The sequence below is a fragment of the Podarcis filfolensis genome, assembly GCF_964270895.1.
Source record: "Podarcis filfolensis genome assembly, chromosome: 7".
Lineage (NCBI taxonomy): Eukaryota > Metazoa > Chordata > Lepidosauria > Squamata > Lacertidae > Podarcis > Podarcis filfolensis.
Window position 1 is genome coordinate 66,252,545 of NC_139603.1, and position 25,770 is coordinate 66,278,314.

At 44.8% G+C, this 25,770-nt stretch overlaps 1 protein-coding gene across 2 annotated transcripts in view; it reads left to right on the forward strand.

Moving 5' to 3' along the window:
• Positions 1 to 19,665, forward strand: part of ESRP1 (epithelial splicing regulatory protein 1) — a 35,500-nt gene extending 15,835 nt beyond the window's left edge. The window contains exons 7-15 of one of the 2 annotated variants that reach the window (XM_083624193.1): positions 18 to 128; positions 1,615 to 1,747; positions 1,837 to 1,879; positions 5,568 to 5,869; positions 8,143 to 8,361; positions 10,050 to 10,248; positions 15,351 to 15,519; positions 17,575 to 17,680; positions 19,265 to 19,665. In XM_083624193.1, coding sequence (XP_083480319.1) covers positions 18 to 128; positions 1,615 to 1,747; positions 1,837 to 1,879; positions 5,568 to 5,869; positions 8,143 to 8,361; positions 10,050 to 10,248; positions 15,351 to 15,519; positions 17,575 to 17,665 — 1,267 coding nt within the window. In that variant the 3' untranslated portion in view covers positions 17,666 to 17,680; positions 19,265 to 19,665. The remainder of the gene's footprint in view (positions 1 to 17; positions 129 to 1,614; positions 1,748 to 1,836; positions 1,880 to 5,567; positions 5,870 to 8,142; positions 8,362 to 10,049; positions 10,249 to 15,350; positions 15,520 to 17,574; positions 17,681 to 19,264) is intronic. The other variant, XM_083624194.1, reaches the window with a different exon arrangement.
• Positions 19,666 to 25,770: the final 6,105 nt, after the last annotated feature.

Here is a 25,770-nt window from a genome sequence, read left to right on the forward strand (position 1 = left end):
TTCTGCTTGATCTGCAGCAGCAAGATGGAACTTGTAGATGATAACACCATAATCCGAGCAAGAGGCTTACCATGGCAGTCATCGGACCAGGACATTGCTAGGTTTTTCAAAGGCCTTAATATTGCCAAGTTAGTTCTCTCATTTAGTAACGTTTATTTTCAGCCATGTTCCCAAACTGTTTCCTGGAGTTGACGTGTTGGCTGCCCTTGGCGACCAACTGAAATTTGTATTTGGCATGACCCTGCTAAATACAATGAAGGCTAAATGCAACTATTGTAGGGGTGAGACCCTGCTCCCCAGCTCATGGCTAAGAAGGAGGCCTGGAAATGTACCTCCCTTGCACTAAGCCTTAGACCAAGTGTGGGGACTGGACACGCTTGCTGAGGTTAATGGGAGTTGTAGTTCAGCAACATCTGGCAGGCAAAAGCTTCTGCACACCTGCCTTTGGCACTCAGGAAGCAGTGGGAAAACTCATGGCTTTTGAAATGTCTCCAAGGCTCAGTGAAGGAACAGAGCCTCCCTGGGCCTAGGTGAAAGGCAGGGGCTCTCCTTCATCCTGTGTTCTTGCCAGAAGAAAAGATGCACTTGCCAGTGGCAAGCTAGTGAGTGCATTTGTGGATCCTTTATCTTACTTTTTTTTTCATTTCTTGAGTTGCCCAGCAGCTGAGTTAAAAACCAGGTAAAATACAACCACAATGCAGCAAACCCACAGCTAAAATAGTTTGCTTTCTGTTTGAAAAAATGGACTTTAATGTCTTTTTCTGGACTTTCTGAAATTGGCGTGGATGCAAAGGTGGTCAGCTTATGGCCCTCCAGATGTTGGCGGACTATTACTCACACTGAACCTGTGGCCCAACTGTTGCCAGTCACTTGATTCTGTCATAACAACAGATGACAACTTCAGATGGGCTTGCTGTCATCTGATTGGCACGGACAGCAAGCCCTGATTTGCCTTTTCGCAAGTGCGGTTTGCATTCAGACCACAGCTGTGAGCAAAGTTTGTGCAGAGAGGGAAAATGTCTGTTGCAGAGCCAATTTGAATGAACAGCACTTTAGCCTCCTGTTTGTTCCTTTGCAAAGACCTCTTTACCTGACATCTGGTGTGGGGCTGGCAGGAATGTTTGGCGGACCCTTCTCAGACATCCTCTTTTCATAGTCCCTTGTTTCATATGCATGAATAAAAAAAATCCTTGTCTGTACTTCCTTGAATTAATTATTTTTTAAAAACTCTGCAGTAAGAGAACCCCTATTCTATAGCAGGAGTGAGTAGCTGAATTCTCAGTCTGTATACAATTATGTAATCTTCTTGCTTTTTAGGGTAGGGTTTTTTAAAAGCGCACACTATTGATTAAAAAGGTGCTTAAAAAATAAATACTGAGTATTTTTTAAATGCCAGTAGTGGGAACATTTCAGAAGTGAAGGACTTTGCTGCTGAGGTTCACATGCAAGTAGCTACCGCAACCCCATAGTCACCTTTCAAAAGGGAGGTGTGAATGCACCTAAGAATATCTAGTGCTGCTTGCCTTTGATTTATGTAAGTGCTGGTTTTGTAAGGTGAGACATAATGCTTTGTGTGGCTTACGGCTGCCTCTGTTTGCTGCCTTAACTCTTTAGAGGAGGGGCTGCACTTTGCCTCAACGCACAAGGCAGGAGGAACGGAGAAGCTCTTGTCAGGTTTGTCAGTGAGGAGCACCGAGATCTGGCGTTGCAAAGACACAAGCATCACATGGGGAACCGGTACATTGAGGTATGTTGCTCAAGCTCCAAAATTGGTGTTTGGATTAAATGGTACGGAGGGCTTCTCCAGGCATAATCATTTCCCTTTCCGTTTCTCAGGTGTACAAAGCGACTGGGGAGGACTTCTTGAAAATTGCTGGAGGTAATTGTTCTTTAATCTGGTGATGGGTGTTTTTTTATGGTAGGGTTTTAAAGTATGAATTTACTATTCTGTACACTACTTTGACATTTTATGATATAAAGCAGTATATAAATGTTTTTTGCTTTGCTTATTTATTGCATTTATATCCCACCTTTTCCTCCAAGGAGCTCCAGGTGGCATACATGGTTGTCCCCCTCCTTGTTGTCATCCTCACATCGACCCTGTGAGGTCTGTTAGGCTGAGAGGCTGTGACTGGCTCAAGGTGTGAGTTGCATGGCTGAAGTAGGGATTTGAACCCTGGTCACCCTGGTCTTACACTCCCAACTGCTATGTCACACGGGCTACCTAGCATGTTATTACATGGTCAAATGAAACTGTACTATGGAGCTGAACGTTTTGTCTATCCAGCCAAATCCCTGGGCCAGATCTCTCCCTGCTTCCAGAGTGGTCTGAGGGACAGCCTCCCTGCCCCCTCAGATCAGGTATTCTCTCTTTGGAGGTGCAAGGAGGTGCATTTTATATATCTTGGCACTGATCCAGAGGGCACCAGTCATATTTTGAGAATGTGCAGTAAGGTAAGGTTCCAGGGCCGCAGTGGCGCTGTGGTTCAAACCACCGAGCCTCTTGGGCTTGCCAATTGTAAGGTCAGTGGTTCGAATCCGCATGACAAGGTGAGCTTCCGTTGCTCTGTCCCAGTTCCTGCCAATCTAGCAATTCAAAAGCATACCAGCGTGGGTAGATAAATAGGTACCACTGTGGCAGGAAGGTAAATGGCGTTTCCATGCGCTCTGGTTTCTGTCACGGTGTTCCGTTGTGCCAGAAGCGGTTTAGTCATGCTGGCCACATGACCCGGAAAGCTGTCTGTGGACAAACGCCGGCTCCCTCGGCTTGAAAGCAAGATGAGCACCGCAACCCCATAGTCACCTTTGACTGGACTTAACCATCCAGGGGTCCTTTACCATTTTACCTATAGTAATGTGGCTTCAAAAAGAATGGGGCACTTTTGGCACACTGGCCAACATAATACAGTGGTACCTCGGGTTACAAACACTTTGGGTTACAAACTCCTCTAAGTAGTACCTCGGGTTGAGAACTTTGCCCCAGGATGAGAACGGAAATCGCGCGCCAGCAACAGCGGGAGACCCCATTAGCAAAAGCGCGCCTCAGGTTAAGAACAGTTGTGGGTTAAGAACGGACCTCCAGAACGAATTAATTTCATAATCCGAAGTACCACTGTTTCTGTGTAGGTTTATTTGGGGGGGTTGTGGGGAATTATTGCTTGTTTGTTGTTTTGTTAAGTATTTTCTGTTTACATGCTGTAAACCGCTCTTTGATCTTCAGATGAAGGGCGGTATATTATTATTATTTATTAAAAATAATAATAGACTGGCATAAAACTGGGTGTGGAGAGAGCAGCCACGAAGGTCTCAGCTATTCAGACGCTACCAATGCAGTGTAGATGGGGCTTGCATTGTACAACATTAATGTATGAACTGGGCTTTAATGCAGAACTATTCAGTTGCAAGTATGAAGTGGCTGGGCCTCAAGCTCTCCTTGCGCTGCCATTGTCATGCAAGTCTGGCTGTACTTTTTCTAAGCTCCCTGCATAATTTGGAACCCTGGTCACCCAGGGAGCGAACATGGGTGCAGCAGGTTCCCCATTGCAGATGCTTTTTATGAATGTTGAAGCCAGAAGGAGCCACGTGAGAATAGGGAGTCAGTTAAAAGTGTGGCCCTGCAGACCCTCACATGGCAGGCCTGTATTTGCCATGACCTTGCAGCTGTTTGGATACTGGGGGAAGGCAAAGTGAAGGATCTGATAATACATCATCGGAGGTTACAGAAATTGCTTCACTATGGAGTTAGGTGCAATAAGCTTTTAGGTGCCGCTGAATGCTGCTTGGATATGCCTTGTGCAATAGCGTGATTTACGAGAAAGAGGTCTGCTTCCTGATGTTTAGAGAAAGTTCTGGTGCTGGCCCAGTTTTGCAAGATTTTATCTGGGTGTGATCATGCTATTATAGCCTTTGATCATGTCACTATATCCTTCTGTCTTTGTAGATGAAGGGCTGTGCCAAGATAGGCTGTTGGCTCATCTGTTGCGTAGAGCGGGGATGTGGAGCCTGTGGCCCTGCAGATGTTGCTGGAGTACAGCTCCCCTCACCTTTGACCTTTGGCCATCCTGGGGGTTGCGTTGTACCTAGAGATTTGACTGAGGACCTTCTGTCTGCAGATTGTGTGCTCTGCCCCTGAGCTATGGTGCATTCTTAAAGCTCCTTGGCACAAATAGTCAGCATTCTTAAAAGTAATAAGATTTCCACACATCCACACACCCACAATTGGGGGAGGCAGGAGGGACTAACTGCCATTCAGAATGCTGACTAATTATAGAAAAAATACCATAACTGCAACAATCTTTATGGGAAACTCCCCTCCCGATCTGCTACATATTTCAAAAAGTTGCTTGTTTGAATTTGGAAACCTTTGAAGATATCGCAACCAAATTTCGTGGGGTGGTTCCTGAGATCAAGGAGCAGGTTTTCATCCACACTTGGATGCAACTGGACACCGTTCCACGTTGCAGTGCTGAACGAACTTTTCAAAACAGCACCGATTCTAGCCACCTGATTTCAAAATGGCACTGGGTTGTTTCTTCTTCTTCAAATTCCCAAGCAGCCTTGTACCTGGCATTGCTAATAGGCCAAAAAAAAAGTGATTGTAGACTCTTTGGGGCAAAGGCCAGTCCCCTTGCATTTATAAGGCACTCCGTACACTGATAGGGCCATAAAAATAGCTTCTAGATTTGGAAGCTTAGCATTTCAAAAGCACTAGTTGCGTGCAGGCTCCGAAAAACTAAACAAATCCCACACGTTGCCTCAGGTAAGGGTGGACCTCACAAACAGCTAAAGGAATTTCATTGCCAGACTTGTCGGGGTGTGTCCCTTGTGGTGGTATTTCTGGCTCTAGTATAGAAGTAAAGAAACTTCCATCCACTGCATACATTGAAGGGCACCCTTCTCCCAGTCGTAGAGAATGCTGGGAACTGTTCCCTCATAGAGCTACAGTTCCTTTACAGCCTACAGTTCCCATTATTTTCCCTGACAGGTAAAGTGGCACTGGAGTGCTTTAAATGTATGTTGTAGATGTGAGTCTTCTTAAAATGAGCACAGGCCACACAGGGAGAGGAGTTGCTACATTACATTTCATGATTGATTGATTTAATTTATATACCGCCCTGTACCCGGAGGTCTAAGGGAAGTTCACAGAAAAGATCACAATATATAAAATCAAAATAAAACCAATAACCCAAATAACACCGCCCCCCCAAGAGCCACATTTTAAAAGGGTATAGGATGTCCATCAGGTCAACCAAAGGCCTGGTTAAAAAGGAATGTTTTTGCCTGGCGCCTAAAGGTGTATAATGAAGGCACCAGGCGAACTTCCCTGGGGAGAGCATTCCACAGATGGGGAGCCACTGCAGAGAAGGCCCGTTCTCGTGTTGCCACCCTCCAGACCTCTCTAGGAGAAGGCACACGAAGGATGGCCTCAGAAGATGATCTCAGGGTCTGGGTAGGTTCATATGGAACAAGGCGGTCCTTGAAGTATTGCGGTCCTGAGCCATTTTACTCTGTCATAACTGTGGGAAATGAACAACTATCTCAACTTCTAACTTCCTTGGTTCTTCAAGGCACGTCCAATGAAGTGGCTCAGTTCCTTTCGAAAGAGAACCAAGTGATCCTTCGTATGCGCGGCCTCCCGTTCAACGTAACCACCGATGAAGTGTTGGCATTCTTTGGTCAGCACTGTCCCGTGACGGGTGGAAAAGAAGGGATCCTTTTCGTGACGTATCCTGACAGTAGGCCAACAGGGGATGCGTTTGTGTTGTTTGCCTGTGAGGAATATGCACAGAATGCGCTAAAGAAACACAAGGACTTGTTGGGCAAAAGGTACATAGAGCTCTTCAGGAGTACAGCTGCTGAGGTCCAGCAGGTGAGTTAAGGACTTGATTTAATGTCATAAAAGGAATCTGTTGTGAAACTGAAGTTTTGTGGGACGGAGGAAGTTATAGCAGGAGTCCATTCAGTGTTGGGTCCAGGGCCAATACAAGATTATTTACTGTTTTATTTCATAAAATTTCTATTTTGCTTGATTGTATAACAACTTGGGTATTCCTGAGCTTCAACTGTCAAGAGGTATTCAGGAGATGAGTAACTATATAACCTTCAGAAGACATCTGAAGGCAACCCTTTATAGGGAAGCTTTTTAATGTTTAATTGTGTTTATATATAATATGTTGGAAGCTGCCCAGGGTGGCTGGGGCAACCCAGTTAGATGGACAGGGTACAAATAATAAATGACGATGTCAGCTTTTAAGTCTTGCTCAGAATTGCGCATTCAGATCCCGGCTGCAACATCTCTGAGCAATGGGCTGTAGCTTGAGAGAAGAAGCATGATCCAAGAATGTAGAATTACAAAAGTGATGATTGGAAAGTGTGTTTGTAGCGTACCAGTAGCTCATTCAGTAGCCCCTTTCTGTTTTCATTCTAACAAATGGGAGCGGGAATGTTGTGGTTGGAGTACAGTGGATCACAGCAGAGGGTTTTTCAGAGGCCAATTCCGCTATCATCCTTGCAAACTTTTTAAATTGCCAGGGAGCCATTCCTCTTTTACAGTTTAAAACCTTTAAAAGGTCTGGTGCTGCTGGTGAGCCTGGAGAATGCTTGCCTGATGGTTCACCAAGCCCAGTCCCTCCTTGCCACCCTTCCTTGGTCCCTTTTGGGATCCACCACCCTCACAAGCACCCTTGGCAGGGTTGCAGGGGAGGGCCTTCTCAGTGGCTGCTCCTCGACTTTGGAACTCCTTCCCTAGAGAAGTTAGGCTGGCTCTTTCCTTGTTGCCCTTCAGCCAGCAGGTGAGGACCGTCTTATTCCTAAGGCTTTGGGGAGCAGACGGCTTTTAATGAAAGGGCTGGTGCTGTGCAGCTTCTATTGTTATTATCTGTATGTTTTTTATAGATTTTTAAAATATGGTTTAAATTATATTAATGTTTAATTGGTTTTTATTTATTCCCCCCTAATGTTTTTAGCTCTTCTTATTTTATCTGTAAGCCACCTTGAGTTGCTGTCAGTGGGAAAAGTCAGGGTACAAACAAACACACACACCCCCAGCCATATTATTTATGAATAATAAAATGGTTGTTATTATTCTTATATGGGCCTCATGCTGGAAGGATGAGGCAGATCATTACTGCGTGCAAATGTATAGTTTGCCCTTCCGCCCTAAAGGGAGCCCAGGGCGGTTCACACCAATAAAATCACATGAACACAAATTAAAACGCTCATCTACTAGTACTACAGTCGGCAGTTAAAAAGCAGCAGTATAAAACCTTTGCCAGGCTACTGTCTCAAATGGCAGGCCTAACTCGGGTGGGCCGAGAGTTTGATGCCTCTGTGCTGCTCTCTGCTGTCAGCGTTTGGGGATGCAGCATGAGACGTGCAATAGGCAGCCTTTACCTCCTGCCGGTTCACGAATGGAAGAGTCCTTTCATAATCATAATTCATTATTTACACCCCGCCCATCTGGCTGGGTTTCCCCAGCCGCTCTGGACGGCTCTCAACAGAATATTAAAAACACGATAAAACACCGAACATTTAAAACTTCCCTAAACAGGGCTGCCTTCAGATGTCTGCTAAAAGTCAGATAGTTGTTGATTTCCTTGACATCTGATGGGAGGGCGTTCCACAGGGCGGGCGCTGCCTGGTTCCCTGTAAGCTCACTTCTCGCAGGGAGGGAACCGCCAGAAGGCCCTTGGCGCTAGACCTCAGTGTCCGGGCTTAATGATGGGGATGGAGACGCTCCTTCTGGTATACTGGACCAAGGCCGTTTAGGGCTTTAAGGGTCAGCACCAACACTTTGACTGGTGTTATATGATCTCGGTGGCCATTCCCAGTCACCAGTCTAGCTGCTGAATTCAAGAGTACAGGATCTTCTGGTGTGCCTTGGGATTCCTCCTGCCAGTAAGAAGCCACCTCTTCTTTTTTCTCTTGGCCTCTTTGTACCCCATAAACCAGCTGCCCACTCAGAGGAGTGATCAGGCATGAGCTGTCTTACTTTGCTTTTAGTTAAATGGGAACTTAACAATGCTAACAAAATACGATGTGACGCTTAACAATGCTAACAAAATACGATGTGACGGTGCAGGCTATAGTCCGAAATACAGGGAAGCCACTCGGCTGTTTTTATTTTATTTTATTTTATTGCAGGTACTGAACAGATACTCATCTGTGCCTCTCATTCCTCTCCCCGCTCCGCCCATCCTTCCCGTACTACCTCAGCAATTTGTACCTCCCACCAACGTCAGAGACTGCATACGGCTGCGGGGGCTTCCGTATGCCGCCACTATAGAAGACATTCTGGGATTCTTAGGGGAGTTCTCTGGAGATATCAGGACTCATGGGGTTCACATGGTATTAAATCACCAGGTAAGTGGAGAGGACAATCCCATTTTTCTCACAAGGGCGCAGTAGCAGTGGGGAGCCTCTAGCCTAATCGGGCCCACCAGGCCTCTCCACTTGGTGCTCTTTGAGGCCATTTCAGCCAAGCCACTCTCACCTCCCTATGCCTATAAGTTTGGAAGATGTGTGACCGACCCAAATAGGGTTTTTTTTTCAGATGCTGATGATCAGCTGATGTGGGGGGGTGGGGTGGCTTGCAAAGCACTGTGCACTGAGGCTCCCAGTTCCCCACTGCTGCTGTATAGAACCCCCTTCCTGTGTGTTCTTGGCTTTTATAAAGGGTTGTCCTCAGAGAACTAAATAGTGGTGAACTCTGCCGTGGCTCGCGGCTCCTATGTATTATTATTATTTATCTATTGAACTAAAAAGGAACGTTTTTGCCTGGCACTTAAAGGTGTATAATGAAGGTGACAGGCGAACCTCCCTGGGGAGAGTATTTCACAGATGGGGAGCCACTGCAGAGAAGGCCCGTTCTCTTTTTTTCTTTCCAAATTTTTTTATTGATTTTAACAGATAAAACATATAAAACATACAAAAGAAAACACACTATAATAGTACAAGGAAAAAAATAGAAACATATTCTTTCAAAAGTTCATTTTAAATTTTATTGTTAACTGACTTCCTCAAATCCCCTCTAACTGAATTTCATTGTATCACCTTGTAACAGTTCTCCAAAATCATCTTACTACTACAATTAACTCCTTCAATTCACTATCTTCATCTCTTTTCTTATTGACTTAGCTCCATATTAATATACAACATTCTTATTCTAATTCTTGGCCTGTTTGGTATTTTCAAGTATTTTCTACTTATCCTATATTACAATATTTAACTAAATAGTCTTTAAATTTCTTCCAGTCTTCTTGGTATTCCTCTTCTTTCTGATCGCGGATTCTTCCAGTCAGGTCTGCCAGCTCCAAAAACTCCAACATCTTCATCTGCCATTCTTCTACCGTTGGCATTTCTTGAGATTTCCAATTTTTAGCAGTCTTGCCACTGTGAGAAGGCCCGTTCTCATGTTGCCACCCCCTGAACCTCTCGAGGACGGGGCACACGAAGGAGGGCCTCAGAAGATGAGCTCAGGGTCCGGGTAGGTTCATATGGAAAGAGGCAGTCCTTGAGGCAGAATTCACGGCACGTCAAAATTTCTACCTCCCACCTCGTGATGATGCTAACTGGGCACTACTCCTGCAGCCCTTGGTTGTGCCACAGCTGTTCTACACTGGTCGCATGATTATGGGATGGAGTTGTACAGCTGACTTGCTTTCTCGGGTGCCTAGCAACGGCCAGCGATGTTTCCCGGCTACTGCTTGTTGATGTAGAGATGGGTTTGGGTTTCACATTGACTACAAGCCTGGCTCAGAAAGATGTCCTGCAATTATTTATCCTAGGATGTAACATGAACTGTTTTAATCTGTGCTCTTCAAAATAACTTCCTGGTACATAGGAACTCTGTCGGACTGTCGCCCAACAGGCATATTGCTGCTTTACAGCAAGGAATAAAAGTTATACTTTTCCCCCACTATTGAAACATAACGGCTGCTAGGTAAAACTTAGAAGAGCTATCATCACAGATGTTTTTTTCTTTAAAAAACTGAGTAAATCCTTTTGTCTTGATGCTGCAGCCTCTCACCTTTCTCCTTTTCCCTTTTTAGGGTCGTCCCTCCGGAGACGCTTTTATCCAGATGAAATCTTCAGACCGAGCATTTATGGCTGCTCAGAAGTGCCACAAGAAAACCATGAAGGACAGATATGTCGAAGTCTTTCAGTGTTCTGCAGAGGAGATGAACTTTGTATTAATGGGGGGCACTTTAAATCGAAATGGCTTATCCCCACCACCATGTAAGTTACCATGTAAGTTTAGCTTGGGTCTTGGCGCTACTTTCTGCTGTACGCTGGTAGGTGTCGGAGCTTCTTTCACCCATTCTGTTTTTGTGTTCCTCTCTTGGAAGGGATCAGCGTGTCTGTGGGGTCTGGAATGCAAAGCTTTTCCCATCTGAAATCAGTAGCAGCCTTTGATTTTTGTTCTCCCTTTTGGCTGTGGACTACTGTGATTTGGATAGTGACTGGCTTCTTTACTCTCGCTTTTCTGCAGACCCACACCTTCCTACCCCCACACCTTCTGGAGTTTAATTTGCACTGGGCAAGTCTTGATTTTGAGCACTTCAGCTCAGAATTGCAGGATCATGTTTTAAACCAGGGGTGCCCAACCTGCGGCTCATGGGCCGGAAGTGGCTCACGGAAGCCTTTCAACCGGCCCCCGAGCTGCCCCCGAACTGAGCCGCCCGCTCGGCGAGTCCCCATTTGCTGTGCTAAATCAGTGCGGTGCGGGGACTCCCTTTCGTGGCTCTGGAAATTGCGTCTGCACATGTCTGTGGCACTGGAAATCGCTTCTGCACATGCCCAGACGCACAAAAATCGTTTCTGCGCAGGCGCAATTTTCAGCATCTGGGCATGCGCAGATGCGATTTCCGGCGTCATGCTGCTCTGGTCAGGCCCACAGAGGATCTCTGCGGGAGCGATCCGGCGCATGCCTGGTAAGCCTTGCCGACCCCTGTTTTAAACTGACTGGCAGCAGAAGCCAATATCAAATATGGGTGCCTGGAAATGCAGAGGAGCATGTACAGGGCATTTCGTTACACCAAAGTTAGCCAAAATTCATGATGGGTTGTTAGGGAACAAAGAGCTTTTAGCTCAGATGGGTGAGACCTATGTATTCTGGCTGACATAGTAAAATACTACAAGTATGTATATTTCAGTATATTTACGCTTAAGAACCTCAGAAGGTATAGGTGACTATTTTCAATAGTCGCAGCCTGGGTGAGAGAAGTAGTTAATTTAACATGGAGTCCAGGAGTGCTTCCTAATGACATGGGTGATTTGCCAGTAGTCACATCTGATCATAACTGTTCTACGTCAGGCTGAAAGTGGAATAGCATCTTAGCTTCCAGAATCCAAATGGTACCCAAGTGGGCAGTTCCTTAGTCCCAAATGACTTTCAAGTGTGGTGACTTCCATTGGGACCACTGAGTGCAAGGGGTGGGGAGAGAGAAATCCTCCCTTCTCTCTGCGCTCCGGATCTGGCCCAATCACCTTCTAAATCCAGCCCGCAGATGGTCTGGGAATGAGCGCGTTTTTATATGAGTAGAATGTGTCCTTTTATTTAAAATGCATCTCTGGGTTATCTGTGGGGCATAGGAATTCCTTCATCCCCCCCCCCAATATAGTTAGGCCCCCAACAAGGTCTGATGGACAGTGGACCAGCCCCCTGCTGAAAAAGTTTGCTGACCCCTGTTCTAATCACTGTGTCGATTAGATGCCCCATTCAGAAATGAATGAACAAAGCCTGGTTATTCCACTATCAATGGCCAGTGAGAAGCTTCCAAGTTGAGTTTAGTCCAATATTTCTCCCTCTGTTCACATTCACAGAGTAGTTGTGCCTGGTAAAAGTCTCCCAGGTGTATTGATCGGTTGATCTTGGACTAGCTTCTGTTTCCTCTGCAAAGTAAAACATAAAGCGAAAAAGCTGTGTCAAAAGAAATCCAGATTTGGAAGCCAGCAATACTGGGTCTATTTGCTTGTTTTGCTTAATTCCCATTTGACCAGCTCATGATCGTCACTAGGGAGTTACTTGGGGAGGAGATGGACTCCAAATGCCCTGAGCCTGATCCGGCCCTCAGTAGATCTGTTGCCCCTGCAGGCGTCTTCCTTCCTGTTTGATTTTATTACCTGAAAGCCTTCTGTACCCTTAACTCCTAACCATCAGTAGTGTGAAAAAGAAGCTGAGTGGGACTCTGGGAAGCAGGAAGGGCCCCTTCCTCCTTGTGCAGTGTCTCCTCCACCCCTTCTCCACTGAGGATGCAAACTGCAAACTGGCACAGGTGTCATCACAAAAACTGATGCCAGAAAGATATGCCACAGATCCTCCAGGGATTTGGGGTCTGGGCAGGGGGAGAAATTTGCACAAGACAAACTCTTTTCTCAGCTAGCAAGGAAATGCCAGTTAAGTTGAATTAAAACTAGTAGTTACAGCAGGGATGGCAAACATGGTGTCTTCCAGATGTTGATGGACCACAACTCCCGTTGCCCCAGGCAACCTGACCAATGGTCAGGGAATGATGGAAGTTGTATTTCAGCAACCTCTGGAGGGGATACAATGTTTGCTACCCCTGCTGTGCAGTATACAGTCATACCTTGAAGTCGAAAGGAATCCATTTCGGAAATCTGTTTGACTTCCAAAACTTTCGGAAACCAAAGCGCAGCTTCTGATTGGCTGCAGGAGGCTCCTGCAGCCCAGTTGGAAGCCTCGTCAGATGTTCGGCTTCCAAAAATAGTTCACAAACTGCAACACTCACTTCCGGGTTTGCGACGTTCGGGAGCCAAAAGGTTTGAGAACTAAGCTGTTCGAAAACCAAGGTACGACTGTATTGTTATGCCTACCTGCTCAGATGTAAGCCCTACTGAGCTCAATGAGGCTTACTCTCGCTAATAAGGTAGCATCTGCAGGGTGAAATATGTCCAGCTTCTTTCTTTGTTTCTTTGTTCCCCTCCCTCTCTCCCCCACCCGCTTTGACCAGAGTGAAGTTGAGTGTCACCTGCTTGGGGAGGGGGGAGGCTCTCTGCTGGAACTGAGAATGCAGAATGTCTTTAAGACAGGAAAGAAGCTTGCACAGGTCAAGTGTGTGTTGATTGTGAAATGATTTGTCAGGTGACTTCAGTGGGTGACTAGAATTACCTGCTAGTTCTGGGAGGAAGACTAGCCAAATTTGTAATGGCCTAAGCTTTTGCGGACTCAAGCCCACTTCATCAGATGCATCTTTGATTTGTTTTTGCTGTAAGAAGCTAACAACTACAACTCCACAAATTATTTTGCATTTCAAAAGCCATCTTGAGGGCAGCATTCTCTTGTCCGTCTGTTCTCAGGATTCATGTCCAAAGGAAGCTTATCAGCTTGTGCTCTCTTAGCTTTCAGGAGGTCAGTTAAGACTTGGCTCTTTTATAAAGTAATTGGAATAGCTGGTTGTGTTGACATGGAAAGGTTGTAGCTCAGTGGCAGAGCACCTGCTTGGTGTGCAGAAGGCCTCAGGTTCAATCCCTGGCATATCCAGGTAGGCCTGGGAGAGACATCTGCCTGAAACCTTGGAAAGTCACTGGCTGTCAGTGTTGACAGCCAGTACTCAGCTAGATGTAGCTAATGGTTTGACTCAATATAAGGCAGCTTCCTATGTTTGCTGGATACTGGTGAATTGTGCAGTACTTCCATTTTTATTGGGTTGTATTGGTTTGGCTTTATTATTATGGGTTTTAATGTTATATATGGAATTTTAATTTCTATAAGCTGCCTTGGGAGTTCTGTCAAGGCCATAAAACAGAGTGTAAACGTTAATAGTAGGGCGGAGAGCTTTGAAAACACATTCTTCCTCGAAAGGCTTTGATCCTGACTTCTTCCTTTTAGAAGTTAAACACTCCATACTTCAGTATATGCCAGTCTCAAAAACAAGGAAGGCATTAAGTCTGGAAGAGGATGGTGGAACACATTTTTCATCCTCATTGTTGAGAACAGGACTATAATATGCAGACAGAGCTCCTTTTTCTGTGTTGTGTATCTTCTACTAATCCTGCAGCTTGACATGAGATAACATCCACTTCAAATGGGTGTAGTTTGGGTCAGTGTTTGGTCCCAAATTCCCAACATGTCAGCTACTTAGGTTTGTGTCTGATTTAGGAATAGCCCAAACTAAACTTGCAATAAGATCTTGGAGGCAGACCAGTGTTCAGACAGAAGAACTCTTTGAGTAATCTTTCTTTATGTATAAAGTTGGCGTTCACAGGGGCTAGTTTGGTTGTAATGCCAAACCGTGGTTCAGCACTATGAGAACAAACCTACCACTCCTTGGGCTTCCATGCTCTCCCCTCAGCTCGCATAGCCACAGGGGGGAGTCTGGAAGATCTCGCTTCCATTTTACCAACCACTGCCTGCCTTGCCATCTGGTTAAACTTAACTGGTTAGTAGAAAGAAATCTCCAAACCATAGTTTGTGAAACTGGCTAGTTTTTGCTAACCATGGTTTTAAGTTTAGGGTTCATGCAGCATTCTAAACTAATCTAATCTAAAATAGCCCCAACCACCATGACTACTAGCGGTCAGATGATGGGAGTTTATAATCCAAAACATTTGGAAGGAAACCTGCACTAAATGATCAGGCAGGATTCTCCCTAGGCCACACCTCTCACCACCTCTGCGCCCTCTTTGAGTGTGTGATTGGTTAAATCGTTTTTTTAGATTTTTGGATCTGAATACTTCTTTCCAATGAAGGCCGCAATGTGGCTCAACAGATTAAGAACAGTGGTCAGCAAGAAGTATGGCCTTTTTGTGTATGTGTCAATTGGTGCATCTTTTCCTAGAAGTGTAGTAGGATGTGTGGTCTAAACCACTGAGCCTCTTGGGCTTGCCAATCAGAAGGTCGGTGGTTCGAATCCCCGCAACGGAGTGAGCTCCCGTTGCTCTGTCCCAGCTTCTGCCAACCTAGCAGTTCGAAAGCATGCCAGTGCAAGTAGATAAATAGGTACCGCTGCAGCGGGAAGGTAAACAGTGTTTCCATGCACTCTGGTTTCCGTCACGGTGTCCCGTTGCACCAGAAGTGGTTCAGTCATGCCAGCCACATGACCCGGAAAGCTGTCTGTGGACCAACACTGGCTCCCTCGGCCTGAAAGCGAGATGAGCACCGCAACCCTATAGTCTCCTTTGACTAGACTTAACCGTCTAGGGGTCCTTTACCTTTATCTCCTAGAAGTGTGAGGGCAAAATATAGCTTGTAGTATAATTGCATCATTCTGCTGTGAAATGACCACCTGGATCGGGAGTGTAGCCTGGCCTTAATCATGCTTTGTGCTTTTAAAAAAGGTTGCGCGCAGAAACACTGACCTTCTTCATCTCTGTCTTGTTCTGTCGTTTAGGCATGTCTCCTCCTTCCTACTCCTTCTCTGCTCCTGCGGCAGTTATCCCGACGGATGCAGCACTCTACCAACCCTCCGTGCTCCTCAACCCACGGACACTTCAACCTTCTACAGCATATTATCCAGCTGGCACTCAGCTCTTTATGAATTACACAGCATATTACCCTAGGTAAGCAAAACGCCAGAAAAGAGAGAGTGAGGGGCAGACTTCTTTTGTAGCAGAATATAGCAAGCTATGAACATGCAATGTTGCAGCAAAACAAGCTGTTGCTTATCACTGTTCAGGATGCATTAAGGATTGATGCTGTTGTGTTATGGGTAGGGAGAGTGAGTTTGGACTTGTCACCTGTGTGAAATGTTTTGCCGGTTGGAAAGGATGTTGACGTGTCTTAAAATAAGGCTGACTTGGATCCTAAGTGGCTTTCTTGTTTGTGCAAGGAAAGGGTTTTTTTGTGTGTGTGTGTGTGTGTGTGTGTGTGTGTGTGTGTGTGTGTGTGATTTCTGTCAACTCCCTTCTTGATCTGCTGCATCTCCTCCTTACAATACCCCCAAAGGGCTGCTCAATCCTTAAGAGCAGGTTTTCAGGGGGCTACAAAAGGAAGCAGGGGAGAATTCTGCTCTATGGGCTCTCTTCATTCATGGAAGGGAAGTTGGGATCCAAGCTAATGTCTTGAGAGATGTCCTGGTTTATAGGAGCCAGAGCTGGAAGCACGTCTCTTTCAATGAGGCAAAGTTAGTAAATGATCTCCAGAAATTAGTTGACACTTTTTTTGGGGGGGGGGAGACTAAGGTTGCAATCTTGTACACTGGCATTTCCTAAAACTATGGGTCTCCAGATGTTGTTGACCCCACATCATAACAACCAGCCACAGCCCTATGGTTGAGGATGAGGGAAGCTGTAGTCCCTTAACATCTGGGAACCTAAGTTTGGAGAAAGATTGCTGTACACGCACACTTACCTGGGCGTATGTCCCAGATAACTCAATCAGACATACATAAGAGTATAGAGCACCTGTAATTGGTCAGAAATTATGTGCAAGGGTAGCCAGTATGGTCCTCCAGATGTTCTATTCTGTAACTCCCATCAACCCTGACCACTGACCATGCTCAGTAAAGCTGATGCAGTGATTGGCTACCCCACTGTTTCCCAAACTTGGGTCTCCAGCTGGTTTTGGACTACAGCTCCCATCATTCCTAGCTTGCAAGGACCACTGGTCAGGGATGATGGGAATTGTAGTCCAAAACACTACAATTGGGAAACACTGGACTACCCCCATACTATTTAGTAAATGAACTTTTGGAAGCACCTAGTGGGGAATATCTGAATATTTACTCTGTGTGTTGGCAGCCAGTCTAGCAGTGACTGGGGGGGGCATGTGCCATAGGCATTCCCCTTGAAAATTTAATGGAGCCTAGCAGGGTTAGAGGGGACGAGCCCCAGAGAGCAGCATTCAGGAAAAGGAAGTCCAGAAGCTCAGCATATTGGAGGAATGGAGGCTCATATGATGGTGGAGTTGTAGTAGTTCTTGAGCACTGGGAAAGGAGCTGGTTTGTGATCCTGGAAAATGTTCTGGCTGAGACAAGGATGAGGACAGAAGAAGGTATTGAAATGGAAGCCAAACCAAACCCAAAGTGTTGTTAGCCGCCCTGAGCCCGGCTTCGGCTGGGGAGGGTGGGATATAAATAAAATTTATTATTATTTATTATTATTATTGGGGAATATTCCAGTACCCAGTTAGGCTGCGACTCCTGAGGTCCTGAACTTCCTCATGAAGTTGTATTTTTAAGTTCAAATTCGGTATAGGCTGTTCACTAAAACTCTGCTTGCTTTCCTTGCCCCAAGTGCATATCCTGAGAGCCTGACCTGAGTAACCAAGCACATCTGGAAAAGATTGCTATCTAATCAATCTTCTCTACAATAATCATGATTAATAGAAATCCATGTGTACCTTGGGGTCTTTATTCAAGCCCACCGGATGCAGGGGGGTAAAACTGTGAACATTTGATAGCAATTGCCATTTTGTGATTGCTGAAAGCCTTCTCTGGAATCCAACTTTTACTTAACTGTAAATGTTAAACAGACACTTGGAATCAAGTAATAGTGCTAGAAGACAATAGACGCACCTTATGCTCTTTATGGAATGAGCCTGGGATGATGTTACAAGCTAAGCTTTGTGTTAACAACTGTTCCCTTTGCAACACATGTTAATTGTATTTTTTATAGTATGCAGCAGAGAATGGATCTGTACACACAGATGAATCGGCCAGGTCAGTGCCCAAAGAACGGATTTGTCTTCAAAGGTCCAAGCAGTTAGATTTTCCTAACAAAGGTAAGGTTCAGCAACATCTTCTCCCAAATGCACAATGTACGCACTGAACTTTGGGAGTAGCTATTGGGGAGTGGGTGCTTACAATTACCCCCAGATCTTTTTCTTTCCTCCTTCCCTTCATTCCCCTCCATGTCCTTCCAAGCCTTTTGAAGCCAAGATCGGCAGCTTAAATAATCCTACGTTGCCATTTCCAAATGTTGAGGGGTGGCACAGTGCTTTAGTAGATGACTGCCCTTGTGTGCATGCCAACTTGTGGTTGCATGCTTGGCATATTGTATTTAAGGCTGCATCTGTGTTCATGCTCAGCTTATTGTGTTTAAGGGTAGCTGTTGCTTGAATCCATCTATTGAGGGACAGCCCTCACATGGTAATGAACTGGTAGATTGGGGCCAGCAGGGTGGAGTCTGTTTAAGACTATAAGCAAAATGAATTTCAGCACTAGTTTACAGAACTCTCAGAGCTTGGGTGTAACCGACGCCTCCCTTTCCATGGAGGCACAGATTGCAGCCACAGCAAAGGTGGCATTTTTCCCTCTCCGCCGTATTAAGCAGTTGGACCCTTACCTTTTTCGCCCTGATCCTGGCCACAGTGATCCATGCGACGGTCACCTCCAGGCTTGATTATTGTAACTCGCTCTATGCAGAGCTGCCCTTAAAGCTGACCCAGAAACTGCAGCGGGTGCAGAATGCCGCGGCGAGGCTCCTTACGGGGTCCTTGCCACGGGATCACATTCATCCAGTGCTTTACCAACTGCACTGGCTCCCAGTGGAGTACAGGGTCAGGTTTAAGGTGCTAGTTTTGACCTTTAAAGCCCTATGCGGGCTAGGACCCTCTCTTGGTATGCCCCACGGAGGACCTTAAGGTCCACAAATGACAACACTTTGGAGGTCCCAAGTCGCAAGGTGGTTAGATTGGTCTAAACTAGGGCCAGGGCCTTTTCGGTACTGGCCCCGACATGGTGGAACACTCTGTCACAAGAGACTAGGGCCCTGCGGGACCTGACATCTTTCTGCAGGGCCTGCAAGACAGAGCTGTTCCACCTGGTCTTTGGTTTGGACTCAGTCTGACCCTTATGTTTCCCTCCCCTTATGGTTTTGATCTATGGGCTACTATTAAAATGAGACTGCATTTTTAATTACCGTATTTTTTGCTCTATAAGACTCACTTTTTCCCTCCTAAAAATTAAGGGGAAATGTGTGTGCGTCTTATGGAGCAAATGCAGGCTGCACAGATATCCCAGAAGCCAGAACAGCAAGAGGGATTGCTGCTTTCACTGTGCAGAGATCCCTCTTGCTGTTCTGGCTTCTGAGATTCAGAATATTTTTTTTCTTGTTTTCCTCCTCCAAAAACTAGGTGCGTCTTGTGGTCTGGTGCGTCTTATAGAGCAAAAAATACGGTATATTTTAACCCATATTTTATATTGGTCTCCCCCCCCATTATGTTTTTATTGTAATTTTACTGGTGTTAGCAGCCCTGAGCCCGGCTCTGGCCGGGGAGAGCTGGGTATAAATAAAAAATTATTACTATTATTATTATTATTATTATTATTATTATTATTATTATTAATTTGCCTGTTTCTTTTAGGCTCCACTTAAACTTCCTGCACAACTTCAGCCAAGCAAATGCCGGTCCCTCTGACTTCACTCCTAATTCTACAGTGGCTGAACCCTTCTAGCACATGGGAAGTTTCCACTGTCTTGGATTTCTACCTGTCATTTTGTGTTTTCGTGGTGTTTTCTAATTATTATTTGGGAACAAAAACTAGGCATATGCACAGTTGGCCATAGGGATGCTTCTCTCCCTCCGCACACCCCAGGTGCAAGCTTGCCATTTAAAGTTTCTGGGACATTCACTACTTTGATAGCACACTTGCCAAATTCACAAGGGAGGGATATTGCTGGATGTTTTCTTTGCCCTGGCATTCAAAGTGTTAAATTCACCTATCACACAAAGGGTCCTCCTTGAGATTAAATCACTACAAAAACCCAAATTGTTAGAAAAACATATGACAAAACCAACCTTTCATTTTTATTTGCACACAAAATTATTATTTTTATATATCCATAAAATAAAGGCTTCTTAAGACCTTGGGATTGTGCCTTTTGGGTTTTTTTATATATATAAAGAATTGTTTGCTTTGTGTTTGTATATATTTATTTGTTTAAAAAACTGGATTCTAGCCAGGCTTACTTGACAGTCTAGATTTGGTTAAGAATGTGAAATGCAATACTTTGAGGGAGAAAATGCTGTAACATTTTTGTAAAATAGATTATATATTATTATATGCATATAAAGTATAAAATGTAATGTTCTAAACTTGTATATTGCACATTTGGACTACTGTATATTTAAGTTACTGTCCCAGGATTATTTTAATGTGGGGGAATGAGGGTATTGTAACAATACACAAACCCTTCCATTCTTCTTTCATAAGATACAGAATTTAGAATTACTGGTATGATAATAAAATCTGACACTTGGAAATAATGGGAACCCAATACTTGTTCACAGTGGTCTTGACTACGGAGGCAGTAATTAGATTGGATGGTATTGGAGGTTTATCGGAGATTATTGGGAGAATTGTAACCCAGAAACTCTCCTTTTAACTTTTAGTACCTGCCCCGTCTGCTGAGTTAAAAGAATGAATTGTTACCAAAAGCATTAAAAAAAAAAAATTAAAAACAGACCATATCACTGTTGTAGAAGTGCGTTTTTTGAGCTGCTCTACATGGATTTTGTACCACCCTGCTATGTGGACGTTTTGCTCCTTGACTTACTTTGCATTTGCATCTTCTACAAGTATTAAAACTGTTTTAAATCCATTTGTGGACCCCTTGAGTTGCATTCTGTACACACACCATTATTGCTTGATTATTACTGAATGTTGGTCACCTGCTCTCCCAGCAGAGCAGAATTGGCATTCTTCAATGGGGCTGGTTCTTGTAAAACAGCTGCAATCCCGAGCTGTGTGGAAATACCATATTTTTCGCTCCATAAGATGCACCTGACCATAGGATGCAACTAGTTTTTAGAGGAGGAAAACAAGAAAAAAAAAATACTCGGAACGAAACGGTGGATGTATGATTTTTGTGGTTCATGCTGTGGCCACAGACATGCGATTTGATGGTGAGTTTGGGGTAGCCCAATGCAAAAATCCTGAGAATCTATGTGGATCCGTGCTTTGCAACCACGTTTTTGCGCCATTGCATGATCTGAGCAATTCTGTCCCAGGGACCATGCATTCACTCCATAAGACGCATAGACATTTCCCCTTACTTTTTAGGAAGAAAAAAGTGTGTCTTATGGAGCGAAAAATACGGTAGTTTCCCAAAGATCATTGCTCAATCCGGACCTTTTCCGCAAGATTTCCTGGCTGGCACATGCCATCTTCATAACATATGCATCAGATCCTTCTAATGCAAGGTTCTGTATAATCAGTATTATGCTAAAGTTCCGAGGGTTTGCTGCGTGTCCATTTGTTAAGGAAATATCACTTTAAAACATACAGCCTCCTGCCACCCCCCTCCCTTCTGGGAGGAAGAGAGAACACAACTGCCATGAATGAGACCAAATCACTTCTTCATAAACCTCTGTCTGAGGAGGGAGGGAAGTTGGGATAAAAGTGCAAGTTGGCCCTCTCCTTCCCCATCTATGTTAAAAACCTGACCAGAGTGACAGCTGACACTTACTTAAACACTAGCAGTTGGGACAGCGTCCTCCACTCCACCTGAGAACAGCAGGCTGGTTTGGGGAATGAAGAGGGGCAGCATTTGCACAGCTCTGTCCTCCAACAGCCCTGTTAGCAGCAGCAGTCTCAGCTGCTGTAAGGTAACAATACAGTGGTACCTCGGGTTAAGTACTTAATTCATTCCGGAGGTCCGTTCTTAACCTGAAACTGTTCTTAACCTGAAGCACCACTTTAGCTAATGGGGCCTCCCACTGCTGCCGTGCCGCCAGAGCACAATTTCTGTTCTCATCCTGAAGCAAAGTTCTTAACCCGAGGTACTATTTCTGGGTTAGCGGAGTCTATAACCTGAAGTGTGTGTAACCTGAAGCGTATGTAACCCGAGGTACCACTGTATTCCAAATTGCAACTGAAGATTCTTCCCCACCCTTTCCTTTCAGTTTACTGCTGTAATAAACACCTTTTTGTTGTTGTTGTTTAAAAAAAAGATGTGTTTAAGTTTTCAAAAACCTGCAGACAAGACAAAGAAATGAAAACGGGGGTCTCTGTGGAGCACATTACTGCAGTTTGGGGGGGGAAATGAACAGACAGTTCAGTTTATTTTGCAGGCTTTGTAATACAGTAGAATATGCAAAGGGGCATTTTGGAAGCAAGAGTCCCATATTGATATGGAGTAGCCTTGCCGTATAGGGCCTATTCAAAGCACTATCTTTATAAAGCGTGTAATTGGAGACCATACAGTATCAAAATGGTCTTGTTTTGTAACCCCTCTTAAAGACCTCTTCTGATTGGCTAAACACATAGACATGACGATGCCCCACACCTCCTTGGACCATCCCTTTCTAGGGGTATCTGATGCAGACTCCAAATGTCTGTCAAGTTCAAGTCTGGCATAGAGCATTCTACTGTGTACAGAAGATGTGCCAGAGGGAACAAGAAGGCTGGCCTCACCCCTCTCTTCAGTGCTGGAGAGCACATGTACCCCATTTTGAGAGGGGGGGTATTGGTGAACAGGAAGTACAGTGATTTCCCCCTTGCAGTAAGTCTGCCATTGTTTCCTACCCATGAGATTGCAATAGGAATTTATTTCTGGGCTGTGGCTAGTATAATACGTAAGGTAGATGGGTGGGAGGGAAGGGAGAACTGGCTCTTTTAAACATCTGGTGGAAGGCGCTTTTGCAAAAGCTGTTTGAAATAGGAAACATCTGCATTCAAAACATGAAGGCCTTGCGTACGATATTTCCACCTTGATTTGTTCAACTCTGCAACCTAGTAATAGTGGGAAAGCCACTTCAAAAGCACCATCCACATTAGATTCTCCAACATTTTCTTAAAAGCTCATGTGGTGCAAAGGTGTGTAGAGAAGTAGCTTTTGCTTTCATCTGGCTTGGCTGCTTCATGGTGCCATTTCATCTCATTAGCAAATAGTGTGCTTTACTGGCCCAGCTTAGTGGTTTTAAAATCTGCTGCCAGTAGTTAAAAGTACAGAGGGATTTCCACACACACCCTTCATCTAAGAAAAGGTGCTCTCAGCAAAAGAGTGAAATGGTTGCCCAGGTGACCATGTGTACAGCTTTATAGAAGACAGCTCTCTGTTGAAGGGCAGCCTAGTTTGAGTCCATTTTAAAGATAAAGAACCATAAGAAGGCAGAGCAGGTACCTTGAAGTTGTCCTGAGCATCTGGGCACAGATGATCAATCACCTGATCAGGCACACAGGTCACCTGATCAGTCTTGCCCACTATGGTCAGATGAATTCTGCAAACCTTCGTCATTTTTGGTTATACTGTTAGGCCACCCTTACAGTCGCATGCATAACTTACATAAGTCATCTGTCTGCTCTGAGTATAAAGCAAAACAGAACTAGAGATAATTTAGATTTGAGTATTCTTTCTCTCTCTCTGCATCAGATGCACATTAGCACTTATCAAAACTGCCATGCAGATTTGCCCATACTTTCTAAACCAACTGACACCAGCGAACATCAAGCTCCACAAAACGACAAATTACTAATTTTCTCGGCAATATAGTACACACACTGCTGTTCTGAGCCATTCCAGAAGAGGGAGCAGGAAATCAAACAGCTAACCTGCTATTTCTTCCTTCTATATCTGCATAAGCAGAAACTTTCTAATAGCAACAGCTGCAGACAGTGGAACAGACAGCCTCTGGAGCTAGTGATGTCTCCTTCATGGGCAGTATTAAGCATAGGCTAAATGGTCATCTGCCAGGGGAGCTACAAATTTGTGCATTGGGCATGGAATTTACACCAGATTATCTTCCACATCCCGTGATTCTGTGATTCTACAGCCAGCATGAAAATGCAAGCTGCTAGCCTCTTGAGCTTAACATGACTTCTATCCATCACAGAAACCAAGTAGACTAGTGGAGGCAGGATAATATTTGTTCCCTCCCCACCTGTATTGGAGTTCCTTGCTGCCAGTGGATGCTAGCTGAGTTGTTAAATACAAGGCTGATTAAAATGGTTTGGGCTTGCTGTGGTGGAAGTTAAAGGCACAGAGAAGTTCTCTTGCACAAGCTTTGTTGAAATGGAGGGAAGTTGATCTACCCTGAAAAGGGTGTCCCTTAAAAAAAAAAATCCCTCTTGATTGCTTTCTTCCCTACTTGTCAGTATGGGGAAAAAAGATTTCCAAACTGGCTAACAACAACAATCTACTGAAACATGTAACAGAAATGTAACGCCAGTGTAAAGGTCAATCATAAAACAATAAGCAATTTAAAAATACCATAATAAAAGAATAAGAGCAACATGAAAATATTGCCCATTAAGCCACAGTGCCAGGGCAGGGCTCAGCTCAGCTTGGCCAGTTTGAGTCAGAGGCAAATGATATGGTCCAGACGGGACTGGTTGGGTTCTGAGTCAGGCAGATGTTGATCCAATATGTGCCAGAAGTGGAGGACATGATCTGGGATCCAGATCAGTTAAACAAGGACCTATAGATACACTCTGGCCAAGAGTTGCCCTAGTGGTGCCTGGGCCCTGCACAATTTGAGATCCCTGGTGCCTTATACAATGTAGGCTATAGTGAGTGTTTTCTCAAAAGAGCATTCCACAGGGCCTTCTTTGTGGTGGCCCCCCAAATCCCCAGCTGCCAGTCACCTAACCTCCAAAGTCTTCTGATACAGCTTTTAAGGTATGGGCAGGTTCTTATGCGAGTCCTGTTAATTAGAAAGGAAGAGAGCATTTGGACTTCCTCAGGTTTCTAATATCTTCAGACAGCTCTGATCTCTCTGTGTGCTTCTAAGCAAGCACTATTTGAAAACACCAAGGGGGACAAAGAACAATGCGCCATGGGGGTGGTGGAGATATATGGATTTGAATCTAATTCTGCAACAGTCTTTGCCCAGCCATGTCTAAGTGTTGTATCTTTGGGGAGCAAACATTGGCAATGCTTGTGGAGCGCAAAAGCACCAAGTTATGTCTATTCCTTTCCTCCCTCCTCCCCCTTTATCAAATGCCATGCTGAGACTCCGTCGCTCCACACACATCAAATTGTTAGAACTTAGCATGAAAGCAAGCAAGGAGCTCGAGCTGGTGCCGTCTGATAAATATTAATGATCTGAAACGGGGAATACGGGAAAATGAAGTACCCTTAAAAAGCTCTGGAGTTGAAAATTGTCAGCACTATTATGGCTTTCTCCTTCAAATAATAAATGATTCAACAACTGTACGGTTGCCATGGGGACAGCTTCTCATTGAGCCTAAAATTACCAAGCTGCTGACAAGCCCCTATTTTTAGTACCACCAGATGTGCCTCTTTAAAAACAGTGGAGGAGTTCTCTCTCTCTCTCTCTCTCTCTCTCTCTCTCTCTCTCTGTGTGTGTGTGTGTGTGTGTGTGTGTGGTGCACGCTGTGTGTATACAAATAAGTGAGTGAGTAGTCGGAGTTGTGTTGTTGTTATTCATAGAGGGCCATCCATGTAAACATGAGCCAAAAAAGAAGAAGAGAGTGAGAGTGGGGAGAAAAACATGACCAAGAAAATGTCATGTCCCTGCCCTTGAGGAATTCGTAATTATAAATTTCAATACGAGGGAGATCACAGTGGAAGGGACAAGGGGGGATATTGGTAAGGAAACCAATGCAGAATATGTCCCATCGCCATCTTCAGCAAGGGCCAAAAACAGCATGCCATGGAAGATCCCTGTTCGTGTACCCCAACTTTTTAAAGTACAAAGTAGTCACAGGGAGGCTCCTGCTTCAAAAGGAGCATCATCATTAGTGGGATGAAGGACGATGCTTAACCCTTTTCCCCTGCACTGTTTTCTCAATCTTAAAATTGTGTCTTTGTGCTTTCCTCAGGTGCTATTAACCTTACATTTTTGCTGGGGGAGAGTGGAAATAATGCAGGCCACACATACCCCCGTGTAAATTGAGGTTCATCGAT